At 58.4% G+C, this 26,109-nt stretch overlaps 1 protein-coding gene across 2 annotated transcripts in view; it reads right to left on the reverse strand.

The window, feature by feature from the left end:
* The window catches only part of B4GALNT4 (beta-1,4-N-acetyl-galactosaminyltransferase 4), a 131,634-nt gene that overhangs the window by 21,124 nt on the left and 84,401 nt on the right, over positions 1-26,109 (reverse strand). For both annotated transcript variants that reach the window (XM_045016118.1, XM_045016117.1), the window contains exons 4-9: positions 21,058-21,153; positions 20,515-20,605; positions 19,254-19,354; positions 17,698-17,765; positions 12,846-12,924; positions 5,642-5,708 (exon numbers count right to left, since the gene is read on the reverse strand). In XM_045016118.1, coding sequence (XP_044872053.1) covers positions 5,642-5,708; positions 12,846-12,924; positions 17,698-17,765; positions 19,254-19,354; positions 20,515-20,605; positions 21,058-21,153 — 502 coding nt within the window. The remainder of the gene's footprint in view (positions 1-5,641; positions 5,709-12,845; positions 12,925-17,697; positions 17,766-19,253; positions 19,355-20,514; positions 20,606-21,057; positions 21,154-26,109) is intronic.

Raw genomic sequence — 26,109 nt, forward strand, 5'->3', positions numbered from 1 at the left:
GTGACATTTTCTGGTAGACTCTTCCCTGCTATGATTAAGTATAGTTTGAGTGGCCTGCGAACATGAATGCTATAGGTCTGATGACCATCCAAATGCCAAACAGTGAGGAGAAGAGAGAGATATTTGATTCTGCCGTTCTCCCGAGTTAGCAGCCAGGAAGGGCTGAATGCTGATGGGTCGACTTTTGCAGGGAGTCTGGAAAGCAAAACTGTCTGGGTCAATTGGCTGCAAAGAGAATGACTCATGCTTTGTCATGACAAATCTTCCCTACACTCTGGGGGAGTAGTGGGATGGAGGGGAAGGCTCATTCAGGACAGTAGGAGGGCACTGCCCCAGGAGTTCTGGCCTTGTGCTGCTCTGGAACAACACATGTTGAACTTCTTGTTCATCTGAGAGGGAAACAGGTCCCATGGTGACATCCCCCACTGAGTGCAGATGCTGTTCAGCCCTGAATTGTGTCACTCCCACTCACGACCGGTGTTGAAATACCTGCTGAGACTGTCTGCCAGCGAATGCTGGGCACCACAGGGGTATGTCACAGAAACGGTTCCAGAAGATGATGCCTCTATGCATGTTTTTTTTTTTTCCCCCAGAAATGCAGGAAGATCTTTATTTACAGTAACAAATCAAACAGACAAAACCTCACAACCCCCTCAGCCTTTGCAGGGTGCATTTCCTCCCCGCCCTGCAGTTGAAGGCCCAAGCCGGGTAGGCCGGTATAGGCCAGGGGGAGAGAGAGCTGGAGCCACTGGCCCTCCGGAGGCCTTCCCAGCAGGTGTAGTGTCCAACAACCACTGCTGCGTGGCTCGCACCTTTGAGTCATGCTGGCAGGGATTTTACCCTTCCTTGTCAGTGGGAGGAATCTGGAACAGGCCTGACTGGCTGCTCTTAGTTCCAAGAGACTGATAGGCATCTCAGCCCCCACCAGGCAGTGGCTGTGGTAGGTGACCCTGCCTTCTCCGGGGGAGCAAAAGTTACTGACTGGATTGGCCTGAGGCGACCATATTTTATCTGCACAAATGGCCCTGCAGCTCCTGGAGTCAGTGAATCTGGACCCCAGCCATGTAACGGAGATGTAAACTTCTGCTGTGCCGTATGACCGGGGCGAGCACACAGAGAGCACGCCTGCCTGCCACGCATTTACTACAGGAGTCAGGGCGTCCTAGGTAACGCGAGGTCAGAGCTGCAGTGAAAACTCTGCAGACAAGCTGAGCCCTGTGTGCCGGAGTGGGGATTTTTCATAATATTTTGGATGACTATTGTGTGGGCCGCTGTTTCCCCCATGTGGGGCTTGGCTAACGGGGTGGTGGGAAAGGGTTGTTTACTGTTTGCGGAGACCCAGAGATACAGGTGTGACCAACGCCTACCTGCCTGGGTCCTCATGCCCATGGAGTATCCCAGAAGACAATGGCCACTCCAATCACCCAGACATTTGGCACCTAGTTACAAACGACCATGAATGGCCCACCCTCCTTAGGAAGCCAGCTGGGTGTGACCAGCTGGAGAACAAAGGACTGAGGAGGGGCCAGGTGAAGTTGTTACCTGTGGGTTGTTAAGTGTGGCAGGGGACACTTCTGGACTGGGACTAACGAGGGGGCAGAGGGCTCTGTTTTGACCCAGATGGACCAGGCTGTAACTTTCTGTTCTCCATGTTAACGAAGGACTTTCTACGCTGTGTTCCAGACATCTAAGAAACCCGGCTGCTTTTACAGCGCTGGCTGAGAGTCACCCCAGAGTAAGCAAGCTGGGGGTGCAAGCTGGGGGTGCAAGTCACCCTTTGGGGGTGCAAGTCTCCCGCAGGTGTCCAATCCAGGTGGACTCGCTGCAGGTCGGTCCCAGGTGGCGGTGAAGCCAAGTGGCTTTCCCCAGTGAAAGTGAGTGACCCTAAGAGGACTGATACCATGAAGGGGTCTTCCCAGGGACTGTTCCAGGGCTGTACAACAGCACCGGACCTGTTTGCTGCACTAGGAGACTGTCCTAGCCTTCGTATCCAGGGAGGAAGGGCTGGTTTGTTACTCCGTGATCAGTCATTTCCCTTCAATAACTCCCCCCCACTCGCAACCTTGTCCCCCTCTCCCACCTTGCAGTCTGAGCGCAGGCTGGCCTGCAATCCCACACCGTGGGTGGGGGGGGGGGGGAGCACAGGCGCAGGAGACACCCACATGCTGACTGATAGTGTGCAGGAGGAAATACGTGCATGAACCATCTGTCTCGCAGGCACCTGTGTCAATATCCCAATGGCTTCACTGTCCCTCTTCTCCACGTTGATCCTAGGTGTATCTGCACCTGCTGCCACCCCTGCTGCCTTATCAACCCCTTCCAAGGGCCACTTAATTACCAGCCCCTTATGTAACGAGAGCTGGGCCAGGATCTATTAATCAAGAGCTCCTGCTGCCGGGCTGGGTTGCGGGGGAAGCAGAAGACCTATAGATTTAAGGAAATCCACACCGTCCATCCCTGCTTACAAGACAGGTCAGCAGTGTTGTTGTAGCCATGTCGGTCTCAGGATATTAGAGGCAAGGCAGGGAAGGGAACAGCTTTTACTGGGCCAACATCTATGGGTGAGAGAGACACGCTTCTGAGCTACACCGAGCTCTTCTTCAGGTCTGGCCAGGGCCAGGGCTAGGAGCTGCCCTCAGCTCCTCTTTGTTTCCCTAAAAAGCCAGGAGGAGTGAGGGAAGGAGCCCTGGGGAAGGCACCTTTCCCCAGGCAAGGAGCTCTGGGATCAGCTGTCCTGTCCGGGGACAGGGCCCTCTCACTGAGCGCCGGCAGTGGGAAAGAGCGCAGATCCTGGCTGGCTGGGAAGCAATGGCTGCCTGGCAATAGCTCTTTTCCTCGTCCCCAGGGTGGGAGTGAGTCTGGAGGGGAGACCAAGCCGCTCCCAGCAGGGGTCTCACCATGGCTGTCAATGGAATTCACCAGGCCACGGGTGTCAGAGAGTGGGGCAGGCAATGGCATCTCCTCCCTTCCTGAGCTCAGCTCTTCGGCTGGCCCATGGAGGTGGCTCCCAGCTGGGCTCTCTGTAGCGGGGGGAGCTGGAGCCAGCACTGCAGGACACTGTCGCTGTGCTGGCATCTGTCCTGTGACAGAGCCAGCCAGCCGGGCGCCACTAATGCTGGGCTGCCTGCAGGGTTTGCTGCACTGCAGCATTGGGGGAAGATGAGGGAAAAAACGCCAACAGCTGGAATTCCTTCCAATTCAGCCCTCTGTGGGAAGCACATATGGACACACGCTCCCACCTCAACACTGCCACACGCCACTATGCCTGCCTCTCTCCCCAGACACGCGCCACCAGGCCTGCTCTGCCCCAGCACATCCCGCCGCACTAGCCTGATCCTCCCCAGAGCACAGTGCCTGCACCTCCACACCCCACCGCCCCAGCCCTGATCTGCCCCATAGCGCCACGCCTGCCCCACCACACCCCACCGCCCCAACCCTGATCCGCTCCATAGCGCCCCGCCTGCACCTCCACACCCCACCGCCCCAGCCGTGATCTGCCCCATAGTGCCCCGCCTGCACCGCCGCACCCCACCGCCCCAGCCGTGATCTGCCCCATAGCGCCACGCCTGCACCGCCGCACCCCACCACCCCAGCCGTGATCTGCCCCATAGCGCCACGCCTGCACCGCCGCACCCCACCGCCCCAGCCCTGATCTGCTCCATAGCGCCCTGCCTGCACCTCCACACCCCACCACCCCAGCCGTGATCTGCCCCATAGCGCCACGCCTGCACCGCCGCACCCCACCACCCCAGCCCTGATCCGCCCCATAGCACCACTCCTGCCCCTCCACTCCAACCCTGATCCGCCCCATAGCGCCCCACCTGCACCTCCACACCCCACCGCCCCATCCCTGATCCACCCCATAGCGCCATGCCTGCCCCACCACACCCCACCGCCCCAACCCTGATCCGCTCCATAGCGCCCCGCCTGCACCTCCACACCCCACCGCCCCAACCCTGATCCGCTCCATAGCGCCCCGCCTGCACCTCCACACCCCACCGCCCCAGCCGTGATCTGCCCCATAGTGCCCCGCCTGCACCGCCGCACCCCACCGCCCCAGCCGTGATCTGCCCCATAGCGCCACGCCTGCACCGCCGCACCCCACCACCCCAGCCGTGATCTGCCCCATAGCGCCACGCCTGCACCGCCGCACCCCACCGCCCCAGCCCTGATCTGCTCCATAGCGCCCTGCCTGCACCTCCACACCCCACCACCCCAGCCGTGATCTGCCCCATAGCGCCACGCCTGCACCGCCGCACCCCACCACCCCAGCCCTGATCCGCCCCATAGCACCACTCCTGCCCCTCCACTCCAACCCTGATCCGCCCCATAGCGCCCCACCTGCACCTCCACACCCCACCGCCCCATCCCTGATCCACCCCATAGCGCCATGCCTGCCCCACCACACCCCACCGCCCCAACCCTGATCCGCTCCATAGCGCCCCGCCTGCACCTCCACACCCCACCGCCCCAACCCTGATCCGCTCCATAGCGCCCTGCCTGCACCTCCACACCCCACCGCCCCAGCCGTGATCTGCCCCATAGCGCCACGCCTGCACCGCCGCACCCCACCACCCCAGCCCTGATCCGCCCCATAGCACCACTCCTGCCCCTCCACTCCAACCCTGATCCGCCCCATAGCGCCCCACCTGCACCTCCACACCCCACCGCCCCATCCCTGATCCACCCCATAGCGCCATGCCTGCACCGCCGCACCCCACTGCCCCAGCCCTGATCCGCCCCATAGCACCACTCCTGCCCCTCCACACCCCACCGCTCCATCCCTGATCCGCCCCATAATGCCCCACCTGCACCGCCGCACCCCACCACCCCAACCCTGATCCGCCTCATAGCGCCCCACCTGCACCTCCACACCCCACCGCCCCATCCCTGATCAGCCCCATAGCGCCATACCTGCACTGCCACACTCCACTGCGCCAGCCCTGATCCGCCCCATAGCGCCACGCCTGCCCCGCCACACCCCACCGCCCCAACCCTGATCCACCCCAGAGCGCTCTGCCTTCCCCTGCCTTGATCCACCCCCAGAGCGCCACGCCTACCCCCCCACACCCCTCCACCCCAGCCCTGGTCCGCCCCATAGCGCCACGCCTGCCCCGCCACACCCCACCTCCCCAACCCTGTTCCACCCCATAGCTCCCCGCCTGCCCTGCTACACCCCACCTTCCCCACCACACCCCACCGCCTCAGCTGTGATCCACCCCATAGCGCCACGCATACCCCTCCACACCCCACCGCCCCAACCCTGATCCGCCCCATAGCGCCCCGCCTGCCCTGCCACAACCCACCGCCCCAGCCCTGATCCACCCTATAGCGCCCCACCTGCCCTGCTACACCCCACCTTCCCCTCCACACCCCACTGCCCCAACCCTGATCCACCCCATAGCGCCCCACCTGCCCCGCCACAACCCACCACCCCAGCCCTGATCCACTCCACACCACTGTGCCTGCCCTGAGCCATCCCACACCTCTACAGACAAAAAATGCCAGTGTCACATCATGGAAAACAGAACATTTTGGGGGCAATTTTTAGAGGAAACTGGGCATGCGCTACCCCTGAATGCCCGGCGGAGGAAGGGTAAGTGGATCTGGGGATGGGCAGCATGCCGGGGAATAGCTTTACCTGTGTAGAGAGAGATGAAGGGGGAGTCGATCACTTCGAACTTCAGGCTGGGAAGGAACACGCGCCACTGGAAGAGAGAGAATGAGAATCACAGCTGGGGCTGGGGGTGTCACGCTGGCCCTCCTGCCGAAGAGGGGTCTGGTAGACAAGCAGGAAGCAAGAGGCTGCCCCAGTGCCCGCTCAATGCTTCTTCCCTCGGTGTCTCCTCTCCTGGCTGCCAGGGATTATCAGGGAGAAGAGGCTGCCCAACGGAAGCCGAGTTTGCAGCGTGCTGCCCGCGCCTACGTGACCCTCCCCATCTCTGGGTAGCAGGAAGTCGCCACTCCCAGTAGCCAGCTGCCAGGAAACATGCCCCTAGGCCCCAGCCCTGTCCATATGGGGAGCAGGAAGGTGCTGTTCCAAGGTGGCTGCGCCAGATTGTTCAGCATTGATGCCCTCCAACTCAGACTGTGGCCTGGAACACACTGGTGTAAATCCAGAGTGACTCCAGATTAGAGTGCAGGCCTTGTCTGCACAGGGGTGGGGAGTTTGCACTGCTGTAGCCATACATGCATTGCCCCAAGATTGGGTTTGTACCAGTGAGACTTACTGGTAATTCACCAGGGCATCTGTGCACACACACTGCTTTGCACAAGCGCAGTGTGTCTGCACTAGTGCTTCACAGTAATGCAGCCAAATCAATGCGGTTGCATTAGTGCTAGCCTCTGTAGTCTAGACAAGCCCTTATACACCACAATGCCCGGAGCCTCTGACTGAAGCCAACAGGAACATCTCTGGATTTACTCTGGTGTAAAGGAGGGCAGAACGGGGCCTTTCAGTTTTTAGTTACTAGGAAACTGCGGTCTCCCGTTGTGGGATTGGGACTCAGAACCAGCATTTCAGATGTGCAGAACCCAGCAAGCCAGAGAGACCTTTGTGATCACAGTTCCGACTGAACAGGCTTGCCAATCAGTTGCTTATTGTGTTGAGTGACAAAGGCAGTTTTAATCTATACACTGTACTGTGTGCGTGTGCATCTCTAGAACACACATACTCTCCCCCGTGCTGCTAATCGAGCCAGGCTAGGTGGCAGCTGAGCAGAGAGACCCACCTTGTGTGGGCCTCTCTGACCCTCAGGGGAGCTGGCCTGGTCCATCTCACACCCAAAGAGGAGGCAGCGCCCCGTGTGAAGCGAGCTTATTTTCACATTCCATGCAAGCATCTTCAGGAGTGCAAGCTTGCTGCATTTGCCAGGGACTTCACAGCAGCTCCAGCTAGCTGAGCAAGGAGAGGAGGGGGTGGGGGAGCGTTTGCCATGAATGGCTCACTTCCCTTCCCGTTCAGAAAGGGATGAATTGAGTCTCTTTAAAAAGACTAATCATATTTCACCTCCAGCGGCCCACAGAGCTGGAACGGCCTCCATGAAAGGAGCAGGGCTCGGCAGAGAGGGATCAAAACGAGATTGTTCAGAGTCTCTAGGAGATGAGGAACATTTTATCTTGAAGAGAAAGAATTTTAGATGCCCTCCTGAAATAAGCACCCAGCCCTATTTGAGGGGAGGGCTTTCTCAAGCACCACAAGAGAGCTAGCTCTTCATTACTGCCTTTTCCCTCTTGGTATTCTTTTGCAATACTACCCAAGAAAGTAGAAAACAACTTTTCTCAGGGTCCCCTACCCGCCTTTATTGTTTGCCAAGCATGGATCCCCCAAACTGGGTTGATACCAGGACTTTTTAACTAACAGACCTTGAGCTACAGATGTCAGCGTAATTGTGGGACTACAGTGAACTGTCCCACAGCACCAGCAGGGGGAGCACAAGATATTAGTGCAGGGGTGGGCAAACTCTTTGGCCTGAGGACTACATCTGGGTATGGAAATTGTATGGTGGGCCAAGAACACTCACAAAAGTGGGGTTGGGGTGTGGGAAGGGGTGAAGGCTCTGGGGTGGGGCCAGAAATGAGTTCAGGGTATGGGTGGGGCTCTGGCTGGGGGTGCGGGCTCTAGGGTGGGGCTGGGGGGATTGGAGTGCAGGAGGGTGCTCCGGGCTCGGATCGAGGGGTTCGGAGGGTGGGAGGGAGATCAGGGCTGGGGCAGGGGCTTGGGGCATGGAAGGGGCTCAGGGGTACAGCCTCCGGGTGGTACTTACCTCAAGCAGCTCCCGGAAGCAGCGGCATGTCCCCCCCTCGGGCTCCTATGCGGAGGCGCAGCCAGGTGAATCTGCATGCTGCCCCGTCCACAGGCACCATCCTGGCCAATGCGAGCTGCAGGGGTGGCGCCTGTGGATGGAGCAACGCGTGGAGCCCCCGGCTTCCCCTAAATGCAGGAGCTGAAGGGGTGACATGCCGCTGCTTCCGGGAGCTGCGGCACGCGGAGTGGCCCCAACCCTGCGGGGCAAGCCCCAGACCCCACTCCCCAGCGGGAGCTCGAGGGCCGGATGAAATTGGCTGGCAGGCCAGATGTGGCCCGCAGCCCGTAGTTTTCCCACCCCTGAATTAATGCCTGGAGGTGCTACCTGAATGGAGCTAGTTTCTCGTGCCATTGCTCACTTTTTTAAGGAGCACAGTGGATGTGAGACCAACAGCACCGAGTCATTGCTAAGGGCGCCCCTCACAATATTAAACATCAGTTTTGAAGTCAGCCACAGAGTATTTTGTGTCTAAACTATTGAAATCAAAAGGAGACAGAAGCCCCACTGAGCAGCTGGGAACGTTTCCTTTACTCAAGACAGCTCTTACTGAAGTTGCCAACTCGAGACCTGATGCAAAGCCAATGGAAGTCAGCAAGCTCTGGCTCAGGCCCTAAAACAGCGCTCTCTTCCCCAGCCTCTATGTACAGAAACAGCACTGAGTCAACTCACATAGGTGTTTAAACCAAGGCCGTTGTGCTGACCCAGAGCCCTGGGTCGATGCTTCTATTGCTGTCTGTGCGTGGCTCCTTTCAGTTGAATTTAAATCTCTTTCTAATCATCTTAAGCTAAGTTTTGCATCAGTTTGCAGCCAGGCAACCTTGGGCATTGGTTTAACTAAAGCCACTTTAAACGATTACACCTGTAGCTAAATGGGTGCAAGTTTGGGTATGGATCAGCCCCTAAATTCACAGCGGTACAATGGGGAACTGCCAAGGGGTTCCTCCCTTCTTTATGATCCCTTCAAAGGGATTACACCCCCCCCCAAAGTTTTCCCACATCCCCCCGCTTGTTTTTTCCCCTTTGAACTTCAAAGTCTTGCCCATGCTGAAGGCAACGGGAGAACTAGGGAGATGGTGCCCTCAGAAGTGCCAAAGTTGAGCTGCTAGAATGGGGAAGGGAGGGGGGCTTATCAGACTGTCTAGAACTTTGTGGTGTTTTGTTTGCACACATTTAACTCCAGTGCTAATAAACACTGTGGAGAAAGGAAGCCTTTGCTAAAGACCCAACATCCAATCGCGCCCATTAAGGCGCCCGTGCTCCCAATGCACACACTCCGAGTTGCTCAAGAGGTCATCCAGCAAAGACAGGAGATCGGATTTGACACTCCGGACATTCCTCAGGTGGACAAGAAGCAGGGAAAAGTGCCCCTCCTAGCCATTTTCACATGCCACAGAGACATGGAAAAGGGCACCTGCTCCATTTTAAAAATCCCTTGGCAGGTCGCCTTTAATGCTCTTCCTAGGCAGCCTCCTGTCCTCTCCTGCCCCTGAGGAGCAGCCCTGTGGGAGCTGAGCAAAGGCCGTGCTCCATGGGAAATGGATGGGCCCAAATGTCCAGGTAGCAGGTGCTAGGGGAGACTGTCAGTAGCTGTCAATGCTGCCATCCGGCCATGACTCCCCTCACAAATGCCAGGTGCTGAGGGTGGCAGGAGGGAGCCCTGAGGTGTTTGGGAGACTCCACCGCAGGTAATGCTCTGCGGGTCACTCAAAGGCACAGACACTGCTTGGCGGTTCTGCAGACAGCGCTGCTTTGCTCAGCACTGGCTTCCCCTGGTTGGATGGGTGGGAGGGGATGCTGTCTGGGCGTCTGTCCGTCCGTCCCCACCTTTCTGGGCAACTCAGAGCAGACCAAGATCTCAACTGTTTCAGCCACTTCCCACGGTCTCCCACTCACAGGTACGGCCCCTAGCCCCCGGCACAGCTCGGGCACCTGCACAGCCCCGTCTCCCACAAGCAGCCCAAGCACCACAATGACCTGGAGAGCACCCTGCGGAATGGGGGGCAGCACCCCCTATGGAGTCTCATGAGTAAGGCAAGGACAAGAAGCCCAGGGCAGCACCCAGGGCTGGACGCACCAAGGCTTGCAGGTATGTGCACCGGAGCCTGGCGACCTGAGGGGCACAGGCTGAGCACAGAGCAGCCCTCACAGCTAGGGAAGTGCCTGCCCGGCTTGCTCCCAGCCCAGCACATGTCACTGCCTAGCTAACGCCCGGCCTTCCTTCCCCAACAGCTCTGAGGGCCTCAGGAGAGCGCGCGGCCCCACAAAGTCAGTATAAAAGGTGGGTTTGCCCCTCCTCCACCGGCCCCAGGGAGGTGCCCAGCTGGCAGGGAATGCCTGCTTTAGGGATGATGGAGGCTCTCCAGGAGAGGAGAGAGATGGTCCGGTCAGGGGTGGCTGGCAGATTCATTGCCGAGTCCTGGAGCCAGGACTCCTCTCCTGGAGATGCTCAATTAGCGTGTGTTATGAGAGAAGCATCGCGGCCAGAGCAAGGCCGTTAGCGCTGACAGGCCATCGGACGCCCAGTGCGTGAAGGGAAGAAACCGCCCAGTGCCGGGCTGGGAACACGCACTCCGCTGACCCGTGCTCTGCGTGCTCATAGCATGGGCAGTAGGAGCAGACACCCCTTTGGGGCTGGCCCTTCAACGCACCCAAGGAGGCTAGAATCACAGGGCCACAGGCTCGGCTTGGCTACACTTACGGTTTGCAGCGCTGGTAGTTTGCAGCGCTGGTCATCCAGCTGTGTAGGAGCAGCGCTGGTGTGTGGCCACACTCACAGCTACCAGCGCTGGTGTGTGGCCACATTTGCAGCATTTCCAGCGCTGTTGGGAGTGATGCATTATGGGCAGCTATCCCAGCATTCAAGTGGCCACAACGTGCTTTTCAAAAGAGGGGGGTGGAGTGGGGTCTAGTGTGACAGGGAGCGGGGGGAAAGAGAGAGGGGTTTTTTGGAGCCAACACTGTGTGTTTAGCTTCCTGACTTGAAAAATCAGAACATTTTTCTGACCCCTTAGTCTTAACTCTTAATTGCAAACAGCCTGCACGACTCCCCGCTGTTTCCCTGCCTGCCTCTCATTTGATTGTTTATAGCCAGGTACAGATGATCACAGCAAACAGGAGCTATGTTTGTTTTTTAGATAGCAGCAGCGGCAACGGAGGAGCTCCACAGAGCTGTTCACAACAGGGAGGAGGATCTCATTTGATTGTTCACAGATTGATCACAGCAAACAGGAGCTGATAAGCAGCTCCCGTAGAAACGGAGCGAAACGAGCTCCGTTCGCTCCGGAGGTTCACAACAAAACAAAGACAGGCTGCATAACAAAACAAAGGGAGTAATTTTAGTTAAAAGCATTCTGGGATATCTCCTTATTCCCCGGAGGCCAATAAAAGCGCTGGTGTGTGTCCACACTTGATGAGCAGCGCTGGATCACCAGCGCTGCAATCGCTACACCCCAACCTGGCCAGGTGTACAGCCAGCGCTGCAGCCAGGGAGTTGCAGCGCTGGTTGTGCCCTGCAGGTGTGGACGGGGTGTAATTGCAGCGCTGGAAAGCCTCTACCAGCGCTGCAACTTGCAAGTGTAGCCAAGCCCTCAGCTGGTGTCACGCCACTGGGGTGGCTGAATTATACCCACTGAGGTCTGGCTATAGGAGGCTAGAGATGGGCGAGACCTATTAGAGCGTGCCGTGCCCTCCCATGCCTTCCAGCCAAGGCAGGATTATCCCCCTCCAGCAATCCCATCAGTGCTTCAGCCAGCCGAGTGCGAATGGTCTCAGTGGAGGAGTCCCACCCTTTCCCACAGGGCGACACCACAGTCAAACAGGGCGTCTTCACTAGCCAGCCCTTGGGCCCTTTCGCCTTTTGGGGAGGGGCTGGCAAGAGACAGCTTTACCCACATCCCTGCTGAAGGCCTGAGATGCCCCCCTCTGACTGACACTAGGCAGCAGGCAGCGCCTGTGAGGGCAGCTCACACAGCTCACGGTGGCACCCTCCCGAGGCAGCAAGGCTGGCTAGGTGGCTTCGCTATTCAAAGGAGAGGATGGGCTCTGTGGACTCAGTGACTCCCCCTCGGGCAGGGCCAGGCCAGCCTCCCATGTGCTCCAGCAAAGCCCCTCTGCAGCCATCAGGGTTTGAACTGGATGAGGTGGGAGTAGGGAATTTGTAGGAGAGATTGGGGCAGGGACAGGGGGCCCCCCAAGGGCACACTGGGCTCCAGCAGTCCTCTCCCTGCTCCACCCCGAGCCTGCAGAGACTTTGGGACAGCTCGAGGGGCAGAGAACCTGATTGTCAGCAGCGCCGAGCAGCTGCCGATCCCACTGGCATCAGCTGGAGACATGGGTGATCAGTGCTGCTGAGAACCAGGCTCTGGGCCTCTCATGCTGAGCCCTCTCAATCAGGAGCTGCCTCTGGAAAATTTGGCCCTGATGCGTCTCATCCCAGGAGAAGGCTCGGGCAGTACAGTGCAATGCCACAGAGAGACGCCAGCCACGCACCATGTCCAAGGAGGATGCCCTGCCCGGAACACACTAAATGCGCAAAGATGGGGACAGCAAACAACAGGTGAGGATCATCTCTAGGGAAAGCTCCAGGGAGAGACGGGAGCCACAGGGCGCCCAGGAGGGTAGATGAAGGGGGAGATCAGGGATCTGCCTGGGGGAATCTACAGGGTACAGACACAAGTAAGCAGGCGGGGGATGTACTCCAGCGCTGCAAGGAAGAGATGGTGGGAGCTGGGGCCCAGGCCTCCACAGCTTTTCTCTGGGCTGAAGTTGGGGGTGTGTGGTGGGGAATGGGGGATTCAACTGCAGGTTTCCCATTCTCCTCTCGCAAATCTTCACCCTTGGAACAGATCCAAGTTGAGGCTTTGGCAAGGAAAGTAGCAGAGCCCAGCTAGGGGATGGAGGCCACCCGGGGACACGCTCTTGACTCTCAGAGCGTTTCTCTGAAGGTAAGCGGCTGAGCTCCACGGCCATGAGAGCCAGGGCTTGGCTAAGCCAGCACCACAGAGCAAGCTTGGCAGGGACCAACCGGAGGTTACTCACGCCTACTTCCACGTGGTCCGACCCGCGGTCATCCTGCTTGTGGAGGAGCTCAAAGTAATAGCGTCTGGAGGACATGAGGCTGCACGAGAGGGAGAGAGGCTGGTTAGGAACCAGTGACCCTGACAAGGGTCTTTTAGCCCTCCCTCCGGGGGTGGGGGAGCCCACAGCCCTCTGTCCCCAGAAGGCTGGCTCCAGGAGCTGGGGAGCACAGGCACTCGGTGGCAGCCTTGTGGTGGCAGCCTTGTGCCGAGGGGTTTTACGGCTGGCTGGGAGATCAGTGTGTGGAGCAGTTCCCTCACCCCCACTGCAAGAACCCGCTGCACTGGCGTGGGAGCAGCTCTCCCATCCCGCAGGCAGAGGAGACCTCTCCTGCATGGGACATGCCGACAGGGCTAGCCCGACAGGTCCTGGTGGGATTTCACAGAGTGTGAAGGAGCTGTGCCTGCTTCCCAGCTCTCCTCCCCACCTCCCAGGATGGCCCCCACACAGCCCCCTGTCCCAGACACACACTGTCCCTCCCAAGCAAGCCTTTGGCTGAGGGTCACAAATGGATCTTCCCAGCTCGCTCTCTGCCTGGGGCTGGGCCATGAGGAGCAGCTGCCAGATCTCCATGGCTGTGCGAGATGCCTAGGTTCCTCCTGCTGCCGCTGGGCATGGAGTGGGAAGCTCGCTCTGATAGGTGCTCACAAAACCCCTCTGCTATTGCCTTTCTGCTCACCCCGACACCTCCTGGCTTACCACGGGGCAGCGTGGAGAAGGCTTCCCCGACACACGGTACCCCCAGCTCATCCCAGCAGGGAGACCCTCACTAGCCGAAGCCTGCATGGCGGGGATCCAACTGCTGCTACGGGTTACAATGACTGATTCTGCTGCCTCTCTCATATGCCCAGGGCCTGTGCCTGGGTTTCAGCCTCCCAGCTGCTCCTGGCATGGGAGGGGGAGATTGACATGGTGTTTCCGCTCTGGGCTCTGGGATACGGTGAACGGAAACATGAAGTGATGCTGTCAAGCTGCAGGCATTCTGCAAACAACCGTTCTGGGGGGAGTAGAGGGGGGTTGCGAGTTGTGGGTGATGCGGGGAGGGAGGGTACGAGGACACAGGAGGGGGATAGGGAAGAGAGAGCGCTGCTGACAGCTCCACTCAGGAGACAGCAGACCCTGCGCTGAGCCTGCTGCTCTCTCAGTGCTGCCTGTCAGTCCCCAGCAGCGAGCTGAAGGCTCCCTCCCCCCTTCCTGGGAGGCTGCATGACACACTGCCATGGGAATCCCGCCCAGTGCCCAGCGAGGGGAGCGCTGTCTGCCCAGTTGGCGTGAGTCAGGGCCAGGGCCCGGCTCGCATTGCAAATACCCTGTGCTTTGGGAAGTGCTGGGAGGGAAGCCAGGCTGGCATCTCCTAGCCCACCCACTGCCCCGGGGCCCGGAGACGCCCCACGGACAGGGGAGGGGGCTGCTGGCCTCGACCCCTCAGCGTTCAGGCAGCAGCCATGGGTGATGACGCTGGGAGCACTGACCCTGGCTACTAGTGTTCAAATGCAAGGGTGGGAAGAGACCACCGGAGACCTGCCCCCACCCTCAGCAGGCTCTGACAGAGGGAAACAGATGGACAGACAGCCCCGCGGCAGCTGCCTCCGACGGGCGTTCAGTGACCCCATCATGTAACACCTCTGAGGGCCTGAGCTTCAGCAGCTCCAAGGCCAGGCTGGGGAGGGGGATTAGAGGGCGCTGGGCAGGGCCGTGGCCCCCGAAAGGGCCCTCAGAGGAACTAAGGGACCTGTGTCTTCTGGCTAGGACGATACAGGAGCAGTTTCCTGCAGCTGCTTGTGCCAGGGCTGGGGCCCTGCACGCTGCCTGGGACAGACTATGGTGGCAGACTGGGATTGCAGGACAGGGCGAAACACATGCAGGTGTGGAGGCTGTGGGCCAGTTCTCTCACTTCCAGGGATACACAGTTCCTCTGGATGATGCCAAGCACGCACTGGGGCCCAGACATCTCAGAGAGTGAGGCTGCCGAGCTAACAACCTCTGCTAAGAGGGGTTCCTGCACTGGAGTAGCAGGGGACGCTGCACTAGGAGACGGAGTCCACTGGCAGTGCCGTGTGGGGCCCGGAGTGAGGCTAGCAGGGGGGCTGAGGTGCACTGCGTAGGGGTAGCTAGCAGAAGCCAGCGTTACCCAACTCTGCTGCCTAGGTGACTGCTACCCAGGAAGAGTCAGCAGCGGGCCTGGGGCGGTCCCTGTGAGAACAGCACATTAACATGCATCGCCAGCTAACGTAGCCCAGAAATATCTGACCTCCCCTGGCTTTGTTTGCGTGCAACATGCTGCTCTGATTTCCCCTGAGTGCTCTGGGAGATCTCGCTCTCATGGCTCCAGGCCGGCCAGCCTCCCATCAGCTGGGTGTAATTGTGTGTGGCCTGTGCGCCCGAATGCCCCTGCCACCAACACTCCCCTCCCCCCTTCTTTCACTGCCATCCTAATTAGATTAAGAGGATCATATTGTCCCTGGCTAATCATCTGCAAGGGCAGCTGCATTGCGTGACACCCAAAGCCTTCCAAGTGAAGGGACGGGGGAAGCGACTCTGGGATAGCGCTGGGGCGGGGGAGTGGGGGGGTGGGGTGTGTGAGCGGCAGGGTGCAACCGTTTCTGGGGAGGGGCGCATGTTAGCCCCCTCCCACTGCACAGTCGCTGGGAAAGCCCAGGCGGGATCCCAGCACTGCATTGAGAAGGGCCCCCCACAGGAGTGAGGGCAATAAGATTTGGTGTAAAGCAACCTGGCAGATCACCGGTCTGGGGGAAAGGGGATAACACACTCCTAAGCCCTTAGGTTTATTACAGCTTCTGTGGCCACAGACCATGCTCTGTGAACTATGACAAAGGGGCGGGGCTGGCACCAGGCAGTTAAACCAGAGGAGCTCTTCCCTTTCTCCCCTCCCTCAGGAAAAATGAGACTGACAATGTGTTTTTGGACTGTGGAACTCACTGCCATAGGGTGTCGTTGAGGCCAAACCTTAGCAAGACAGAGACCGGGCCTTTACATGGATCACAGGATATCCAGAGCTCTAATACTAAGAGGGGGCTCTGGAAAGGAGGTGAAGCGTCATGCTTCAGGCCTTACGCCAACCTCTAGCGATTAGGGGTTAGGATGAGACATTCATAGGGGGGAGATTAGCCCAAATCTGCCTACTGTGGGGGTTTCCTGCACCTTCTTCTGCAGCATCTAGTGCTGGTCACAGGACGGTGGGCTAGAAGGGCCTGGGTCCGCCCCAGTCTGGCTCCCTGCTGTCAGTACTGTCAGAGAGCAGAGTTAACAGCAGGGAGAGCTAGTCAGGTGAAATTAAAAGAGAGGAGACGAGCCAAACACCTGATGCTATAAATCAAGCATTCCCAGGCTAGGAAGGACGGTCCTGTGGTTAGAGAACAGACTGAGAGAACTCCTGGATTCTATTCCTGGCTCGACTTCCCTTCCCTGTGGCTCAGGTCTCCCATTTGCAGAGATAATACCTCCCGGGCTCAGTTCGTTAGCATCCCCACTGTGCTGGCAGATTCCCCGGTGGGAGGGAGTGCAGATGCAGTACTGTTATGGCACACCCAGGGGCCATGAGAAACAGAAGGGCTGGAAGAAACTCACAGCCGGCTGCTACCAAAGCGTAAGCAGAAAGGCTTGTCATGCCAGGGAAGGGGACATTCAGAGCAAGGGATGTGGTTGGATCTTTTGCCCCTAACACCGGGGTACCAGACTGTGAAGCCCATTTATCCCCACAGTGCACCCCACCCCACATGCTGAAATTAGAGAGACCACTGGCCCCACTGAACTCAGGGGGGCCTGCGGGGCCCAGCACCTCCACAAACAGGGCTACCCGTGCCCTAGCACATGCTGCTACATTGGATCCTGGCAGCCTTCCCTACTGGCTCCACCAACAGCTAATGGGGGAGGCGGCTTGGGTTGCCCCCCGCCCCAGCAGAGGAGCAGTGCTGGCCAGCTGCCTGCATGGCCCGTGGCCAGGTCTGGTTTGGGTGGCTCTGCCCTGCAGGGAGGGTCCCTGCTATTCAGAATCCTTCCTGCTTCTGAATGGATTCCCTCTTGCTTTTGCTGGGCTCTCTCCTCCTGCCTCCTTGCCAGAGGAGGATGCTCTAAGCACGCTGCGTGCACCCTCCGAGCATCCTACACTGGCCATCAGTGCTATTGGCGGAGCAAGCTCAGAGTCGCGAGCCCTGCAGGAGAACTCTGTGCGCTCAGAGCTGCTGTCTGTGCCCGTCACCCCCAGCCCCCCTAGAGAGCCAGCACAGGGGCAAGGGTTAGGGGTAGTGCTGGGGCAGGGACAGGTCCCTAACCCAGGACGGACCCTCCTATCTAGCACCGGAGAGGGGTTGGAGCTGACTCATGAAAGCCGGGAGCTCCGGGAGCTCTAGTGCAGAACAGAGTGAGCGTGGCTGTGACATGGAGCTGGAGGAAAGGACCCTCCCACCGGCCCAGGCGCTAACGCGCTGCCTGACAGTGAGCTGATGGAGCAGGCAGAGACAAGCCAGAATAGAGCTGTCAGCTCCAGCTAAAGCCATGTCGACAAGCAGCGTGCGCGGGTGGCGGGAGAGGAACCCCTCACTAACACAGCACGACGGGGGTTGGTGGGTGGGTGTGGGGGAGACAGACACAAGGGATGGGGAAGCAGGGCCAGATGGGAGGGGGAAGGAAGGGAGCAAAGGGGCAGAGGTAATGGGGAAAACAAAGGAGTGGGGCTGGAGGTGGGGTTTGCTGGCCGTACGCTGCCCCGTTCCCCCATCCTCCCCCGGGACCCTGCTGGGGCTGAAGCTGGGCAAGGAAAGGACTGAGCGGGCGCAGGGAGGGTCCCACCTACCGGATAGGTTTGGAGACTTGAGAGCTGAACTTGGTGAATTCCCCTGGAGCCGTCCACTCGGAGCCCAGCTGGCGGGGGAGAGAGAGTGCATGAGAGCTCGCTCTAACCAGCTGGTGGGAGAGTGCCAAGGCGGGCCCAGGGGGGCTGAGGGACCTCTAGCCCCAAAGGCAGCACCCAGGGGACTTGGTGTTCCATGTGCCCAGTCCCCAGCTGCTTTATTATCACCACCATCTAGCTGTGTTCGGGCAGGGCCTGGGAACCCGGCCAGGGATCAAGGCCCCTCCATGCAGTGCTGCGCCTGGAGCTCACTGACTAGGCATCAGACAGGATGTTACCCGCTAGCTCTCCCTTGTATGGCTCCATGCGGAACAAGCGTCACGGACAGGGGCTCCACGCAGGCACTGGCAGCTTTCGCTCCCTCGAGAGCCGGCAGAGACTGTTCCAGGCCCCCAACGCCCCAGCAGGCAGCACCAGAGCGGTCCTGCTTACAGAGACAGCAAAACTCCCCTGCCTTGCAGAGGAGCATGGCTGAGCATTGGCTATGCACATGCACAAGGGCTTCAGGCTGTACACTAATCACCCACTGGGAGAAATTAGGACAACAGATATGGCTGGGGGGTGGGGAGGGAGATGGTCCCACATCTGCCTACTGTGGGGTTCTTGCACTTTCCACGGAAGCAGCTGGTGCTGGCCATTGCTGGAGAGTGGACATGGGACTGGATGGACCCTTGATCTAAAACAACCTGGCTGTTTCCATGTTCCTAAGACACCAGCGGAGCCCTCACATCTGGTATAATTGGTAGGGGTCCTTGCACACCCACTGTCGGCTGTTGTGGAGCCATTACGGTGGAGGTGAGATTTAAGAGATTTGAAAAACAAAGTTGCCTGTGAGTCTGACAGCCATTTCCATGAGCTCCTAACGGCGCCCCTTACCCTATGTATCTTCCCAGGGCAGCAATGCGAAGGGTGAGCCGAGCGAGAGCACAATTTCCAATCCATGCCCGGACAGTTATTAAAGGGCAAACCCTCAAATGTTTCCAGGAAGGGGAAGAAAAGCCCCGTTCCCAGAGTTTCCTTATTCGCCTGAACAGCTGGCCAGACTCTCTCGCCGGGCCTGCCGCCCAAGAACAGACTCACCCTCCAGGTTCAGAGCAAGGCAGAGACATTTCAGTCCCAGAGCCTGCGGTGAAGAGCACAAGCATTTGGTGTGAGAGTGCTGTTCCGGTCCTACTGCAGTGCTGCAGCCGTGACGTAGCACCTGAACACCTACGCATGATGGCGTTTGGTATCCCATGCTCCGGTCGTGACAACGTGGCCTCCAGATGTGATGGTCACAGCTGGATTCGCTCATGTTTTCTATGGATCTCACTGGCAATTATCCCAGCTCCATTTGTACTTTAGCATCCCAGCTCGGGCTCCTCCTCTCCCAACAGATGGCATTGCTTGCAGGGAGATAATGAAGAGCATCGCTACCCAGATGGATGAGCCCAGGAGTGTTCACTGCATAGGCGGAGTGCTGACAGGGGATAGAGGAGTAGTTGAGAGGGGATCTGTACCTTGCCCACAAATGCCACCAGCCGGGCATTGGATGGGATCTCATCAGAGCTGAGCCAGAACTCCGAGTTGTCGTCCGATGCTACAGAAAATTGGAAGTCCCCTGTGGAGCAAGGAAGAACGTAGTTGTTAATATAAGACCATAAGAACGGCCATACTGGGTCAGACCAATGGTCCATCCATCCAGGTATCCTATCTTCCAACAGTGCCAGATGCTTCAAAGGGAATGAACAGAACAGGGCAATTATTGAGTGATCCATCCCTTGTCCAGGCCCAGCTTCTGGCAGTCAGAGGCTTAGGGACACCCAAATGTGGGGTTGCGTCTCTAACCATCTTGGCTAATAGTCATTGATGGACCTCTCCTCCAGGAACTTCTGTCGTCTTTTTTTTTTTTTTGAACGCAGTTATACTTTTGGCCTTCACAAAATCTCCTGGCAATGAGTTGCCCAAATAAACTGTGTGTTGGGTGAAGAACTACTTCCTTATGTTTGTTTTAAGGCTATTAATTTCATTGGGTGACACCTCATTCTTGTGTTATGGGAAGGGGTACATGACACATCTTTATTCACTTTCTCCACACCAGTCATGATTTTATAGACCGCTAGCATATCCCTCCCTCAGTCATCTTTTTTCCAAGCTGAACAGTCCCAGTCTTTTTAATCTCTCCTCACTCGGAAGCTGTTCCAGACCCCTAATCACTTTTGTTGCCCTTCTCTGTATTTTTTCCAATCCTAATATATCTTTTTTGAGATGGGGCAACCAGAGCACCAATGGAGCAAAGTAGAAGCAGCTGCCCCTGACGAGAATCTCCAGGTGAGCAGGAGTGACGGATGTTCCCCGCACTGCGGGACAACGGGGAGGTGGGGTGATGATGGTGGCTGGGTCACAACACCCGTGTAACTCGCTACGTTAGGGGTCCCTGCCAGAGCACTCTGGAGCTACGCTGCTGTCCTGGGAGGGATCGGAGGTTGCTCTCTGTACCTCAGAGCCATCTGGGCTGATGGTGGTGGGGGGGGTAGTGGTATGGGATCCCTGCAGCTACACAGCTGCTCCTGCCTTGTGCCTGCAGGTTAGAAGGGGACATAGCTTTACGGAGCTCCCTGAAGCTGCATGAATAATCTCAGGCTCTCTTCTGGTTTTTGAACCTAGGAGTCTCTGAACACCCCTGCCCGAGAGATGGGCAAGGGTGAAAGGTAAGAGGCAGTGGTTCTTTGCAACCCCCCAGCCCAGCCCTTACAGGTGAGGGGCAGGGCAGATGCTCACCATCCTTGAAGGGGTGGATGTACCCAAAGATCCGCAGCCCGTAATTCTTCCACTTGGGCGACACAGCCAGCTTCTTCACCGTGGTGCGGGTCTGCACATGCCAGAGAGAGCGCAGGGACACATCACACCCTGGCCTCACTCTGGGCCATGTCACACTAGCACCCACACCCCCCAGCCCCGCCTCCGCGCCACAGCCCCACCCTGCTCCACCGGGTCCCTAGAGAGGTGAAATTCCACTGCCAGGGCTGGGGCCTCGGGCCCACTTCAGTCCCACACCTTTAACACCCCTCATGGAGGGAAATTCCCCCCCGAGAGGTGTCCCATGGATCCCACAGGAGTCATCTGTCCAGGATCGGTCCCTAGGGGATCCCTGACTCACAGGCTCCCCCCCAGTGCAATGGGCTTTGGTCAGGCCCTCAGGAAGCCAAACGCTCTAGCAGAAAAAAAGGTACCGGCCAGAGCAGATCAGCCAGCGACCGCCAGCCGAGCCGAGCCAAGGGGAGGGATGGCGCGGCCGCAGCCCAGGGAGGGGCCTGTACTCACGTGGGGAAAGAGCGGGAAGTGCAGGTTCTTCCTCAGGTGCCTCACGGCCCCACCACACCAGTCCTCGAAGACGTGCAGGTTCGCCTTCCCCTTGTACTGCAGAATGAACAGCCCCCACGGGGACATGAGAGCGCTTCCTGGGCCGCCTACCCCCCCCCCCCCCCATGGGGGCATGAGAGCGCTTCCTGGGCCGCCCCCCCCCACGGGGACGTGAGAGCGCTTCCTGGGCCGCCCCCCCCCACGGGGACGTGAGAGCGCTTCCCGGGCCGCCTACCCCCCCCATGGGGGCATGAGAGCGCTTCCCGGGCCGCCTACCCCCCCCACGGGGACGTGAGAGCGCTTCCCGGGCCGCCTACCCCGCCCACGGGGACGTGAGAGCGCTTCCTGGGCCGTCCCCCCACAGGGGTGTGAGAGCACTTCCTGGGCCGGGCCCCCACCCCCAGCCCCCACAGGGGTGTGAGAGCACTTCCCAGACCAGGCCCCCACTCCCCACTGGGGCATAAGACTGCTTCCCGGGCCGGTGCCCCACCCCCCATGGGGGTGTGACAGTGCTTCCTGGGCTGTGCCCCCACCCCCCATGGGCTTATGTGCACCTCCCCGTCACCGACCAAAGACCATGCCCAAATCCCACAGGAGGCCATGGGGAGATTCCCACAGGTGCTGGATCAGACCCCACTACACCAGAGGGCTCAGAGAGCCGCACGACACCACAGCAAGGTTGGGGTCCGCACGCCAGGAGGGGAGCAGCTCAGGGGGCCGTGGAAAGGAAGGGAAGGGGCTGCGCAGCCTAGTAGCACATGCTCCCCCTGCGCTGGGTGGCGTTCCAGGGGAAACGTGGGTGCAGGTTGCTGTTTTTCTGGAGCGTTGCGTGTCTTTAACACACGTTTCCTGCCCAGCCAGCCAGGCTGCACCAGGGGTCAGAGCAGCCCCAGGTTCCTCAGCCAGCCCACGTTACTGCCAGCTCAAAGGAGGATCTGTTTCAGTTCAAGCCACGCCAGCTCCCCAGCCCTGGCACAGTCTTCAGCCAGTTCCGAGCTCTCCCCAGGGTGCTATGCAGCCACAGCAGGGCACAAATGTACCGGTGGCTCAAACTGGGGCAAAACCCCATGTGACGCTGCTCTCCATGTGCTTTATAAAAATATGTTTATAAGTGTGAATATGATGTAACTGGAATATGTTTCATGCAAAAGGTCTCTTGGAAGGTATCATTACAAAGTTTATAATCTACTGAGTGTGGTCATCCTATTTGTATGAATGTATCATTCTTGTATCTGAAACTAGGAATATGAATGTATACAAATCATAGATTATTAGGGTTGGAAGGGACCTCAGAAGATCATCTAGTCCAACCCCCTGCTCAAAGCAGGACCAATCCCCAAATGGCCCCCTCAAGGATTGAGCTCACAACCCTGGGTTTAGCAGGCCAATGCTCAAACCACTGAGATATAACTCTGAGGCTTTGGCTACACTTACACTTCAAAGCGCTGCAAAGCGCCAGCGCTGGGAGAAAGCTCTCCCAGCGCTGTCCGTACTCCACCTCCCTGTGGAGAATAACGTACAGCGCTGGGAGCCGCGCTCCCAGCGCTGGGGCTTTGACCACACTGGCACTTTGCAGCGCCGCAATTTGCAGCGCTGGAGAGGGTGTGTTTTCACACCCTGCTGCAGCGCTGCAAATTTGTAAGTGTAGCCAAGCCCTGAGGTCCTATTGTAATTATGCAAAGTTTGAGCCATTAATGGTGGTTTAGAATCTTGATGGCTCCCATTGACTAGGACAATTGACTGTAGATGGCTCTGTTTACCTGCAAGCCTCCACTGTATATGTGCGGGCCAGCCCTGGAAGAATGGAGGAGGTCTCACTGCACATGTGAACATGTCACATGATACTGGAATCCATCTTAAACCTGGTGCTTTTCCATTTAGAAGGAGGAGTGGGAACCCAGAGAGAGACAAAAGATTCCTGCCTTGTGTCAAAGCTATAAAACCGGGTGGAGCAGGACAAAGTGGGTCCCAGTCATGAGAAAACCCCTGCTTTTCACCTAAGAGGCCTGCTGGACTAACAAGGACTGTACTGGGGAAAGGATTGGGCCCAGACTAGGAAGGAGTCTAGTCTGTGAAAAAAGCTTATTGGGACATCTCTGAGGGTGAGATTTACCTGTACTCAGTTTCTTAGTGTATTAGGCTTAGACTTGCGTGTTTTGTTTTATTTTGCTTGGTAACTTACTTTGTTCTGTCTGTTATTACTTGGAACTACTTAAATCCTACTTTTTATACTTAATAAAATCACTTTTGTTTATTAGTAAACCCAGAATAAATGATTAATACCTGGGGGAGCAAAGAGCTGTGCGTATCTCTCTAGCAGTGTTATAGAGGGTGGACAATTTGCAAGTTTACCCTATATAAGCTTTATACAGAGTAAAATGGATTTATTTGGAGTTTGGATTCCATTGGGAACTGGGTGTCTGGGTGCTGGAGATAAGTGACCTGCTGAGTGGTTTTCAGTTAAAGCCTGCAGCTTTGGGGGTGTGGTTCAGCCCCTGAGTCTGTGTTGCAGCAGGCTAGCGTGTCTGGCTCAACAAGGCAGGGTTCTGGAGTCCCAAGCTGGCAGGGAAAACAGGTTCAGAGGTAATCTCAGCTCATCGGGTGACGGTCCCAAGGGGATCTCTGTGACCGAACCCATCACACCCCAGTCTACAGCAGGTCTTAGAAGCCCGCCCCCTGCAGATACAGCCAATCCCTGGCTGATGAGAAAGCCAGCTGCCAGCAATGGGCCTAGCACCATATCCTAAATGCCCTAGACACAGCTCAAGTTCCAGAGATCAGAGCCTTCCCCAGAGCCTGACCAGCCGCCCCACTCCTACAGCTCTTTCATGGGCCAGCTGGGCCTCACAGCTAGGGACCCAGGGATTGTTCCACCATTAACCCCCATTTCTTTCCCCTCTGGCTTTGTATTTTTGGCAACTCCCCGCCCGTGAACGTGGAATGGCTGCCGTCTTGGCCAACACATCAAGAACTCAACTGGGGACCCCTATAGCTAAAAGCATGAGTCTGAGCTGCAGCTCCCTACCCAGGGCTGTAACAGACTCATCACCTAGAGATCAGGCACCTGTAAAGCAGACACCGGCGAATTCCCGTTTACACCCCCAGGCCCAGGCCAAGCAGAACAGAGGAGCGAGCGAAGCAGAGTTCTCAGCTCCCTGGTGGGCCTCCCGTCAGCAGCCATTGCTAGTGTGTGCCTGGCTGAAATCAGGTGCGTGCGGGGGAATCCCAGGCAGGGGTTCGAAAGGCCAGGATCCATGTGTGGTGGCCATGCTCAGAGAGGGGAGGACACACAGGGAAGTGGCTGGGAAGCTGAGTACCGTTATTCCCTTTCCAAAGGCTCTGAGGAGAACCCAGTTGGTCCCCAGGGTGGATGCTGGTAGAAAGCAGAGGAGAGATTCGGGGCTGGTGCTGCCCATGCACCAAGAGACCATCCTGCCCATCTCCCCCATGCCATGGCCTGGAAAGGCCTGTGGTAGGCAGAGCCCCAGAGCTGTGACTGATGGACACCTCTGATAGCCGGATGGCTCATGTCACCGGCGTGGCTCTGAGGCAGAAGAGAGATCCCAGTGTCTGCTGTGGGTTTACTGAGATGGTTGGCCAAGCCCCCAGCTCCCTTTATCCCTAACGTGCTGCTGTGGGGCACCCTCCCAGCTGGTGCCCTGGCCCCCATATGCCAGCTGCCTGCGGTGACTGCAGCTCCACCAGCCAGGCCCTGCAGCTGGGGAGGAAGGAGAGGAGTGGGGCCAAGGGCAGCTGGAGAGGCAGGAAGGCAGTGACAGTGCGGGGAGTCCAGAGATGGGCTTGGAGCCGGATGGGAGGAAAGGGGCCTGTGGGTGATAGGGCTAAGAAACTTCACAGGATGGCTGGGGCACAGGGGAGGGGCAGGGAGCAGCGTCTCTGGGGAGCAGCCCCAGCAGTCTCCAGTCACTCCGCACGGGCACACACTGCCCTGGCCATGCACAGCCCCAGCCCTGGGCGCCTGGGGAGGTCTCAGCACCTGGCAGCACAATGAGACTGGGAATGGGGGGACGGGAGACAGGGACCCCTGATCTGTGCCCTGGAGAGCAAAGGGTGCCAGCTAACCACGAGTCTCGGCATAGCCAAGGGCTCCCTCCCGCCTCTCCGGTCCGGTCGGCTGTGTAGTGCCCCTCCCCCCAAGGGCTCACAGCTCTCCTCCCTGCTGCTGGCTTTCATGTCAGGGCTGCAGTCAGGGTCAAAGCAACTAAGAATTGAGTGCCGGGTCCCCGTCTCCTGGAGCTGCCCCCACTTGCAATGACTGGAGAAGCTGAATCTCCGGGCTGTCTGTGCGGCAGGGATGCAGTGGGATGATGGACTACAAGGTCCCGGCTCCCATTAACACAAGCAGTGCTATTAATGCCTCCCCTCCTGCTCAGGCACAGCCAGGGGGCTCGCTCGCTGCACAGCCCCCGCCCCAGCCGGGGAAGAGTGACCCTGTGATGCTCCACCACTATCTGCCCATCTGCTGCATCGATCACTGCCATGGCTCGCTGCCGCCACCTGCTGCTGCCACCCGCTCCCACGTCTGTCTGCTCAGCAGCCTCAGAAAAGCATCAGAAGGGGAATTTTTCCCTGCCAAGAGCCACGCCTGCCCTGCCAACTGCCATGCCCTGCCATGAGCCGTGCCAACCGCCATGCCCTGCCACCAGCTGTGCCAACCATGCCATGCCCTGCCTGCTCAGCCAACTGCCACGCCCTGCCATAAGTTGTGCCAACCGCCACACCGTGCCATGAGTCGTGCCAACCCCACCATGCCCTGCCTGCTCTGCCAACAGCCACGGCCTTCAACCAGCCGTGCTCGCCACACCTTGCCACCAGCTGTGCCAACCCTGCCATGCCCTGCCTGCTCTGCCAACCGCCACGTGCCACCACCAGCCATACCAACCCTGCCATGCCCAGTCAACAGCTGTGCCAACACCACCAGGCCCTGCCACCAGATGTGCCAATCCCACCACACCATGCCTGCTCTGCCAACCACCACACCCTGCCACCAAC

This window comes from Mauremys mutica, chromosome 4 (genome assembly GCF_020497125.1).
Source record: "Mauremys mutica isolate MM-2020 ecotype Southern chromosome 4, ASM2049712v1, whole genome shotgun sequence".
NCBI lineage: Eukaryota > Metazoa > Chordata > Testudines > Geoemydidae > Mauremys > Mauremys mutica.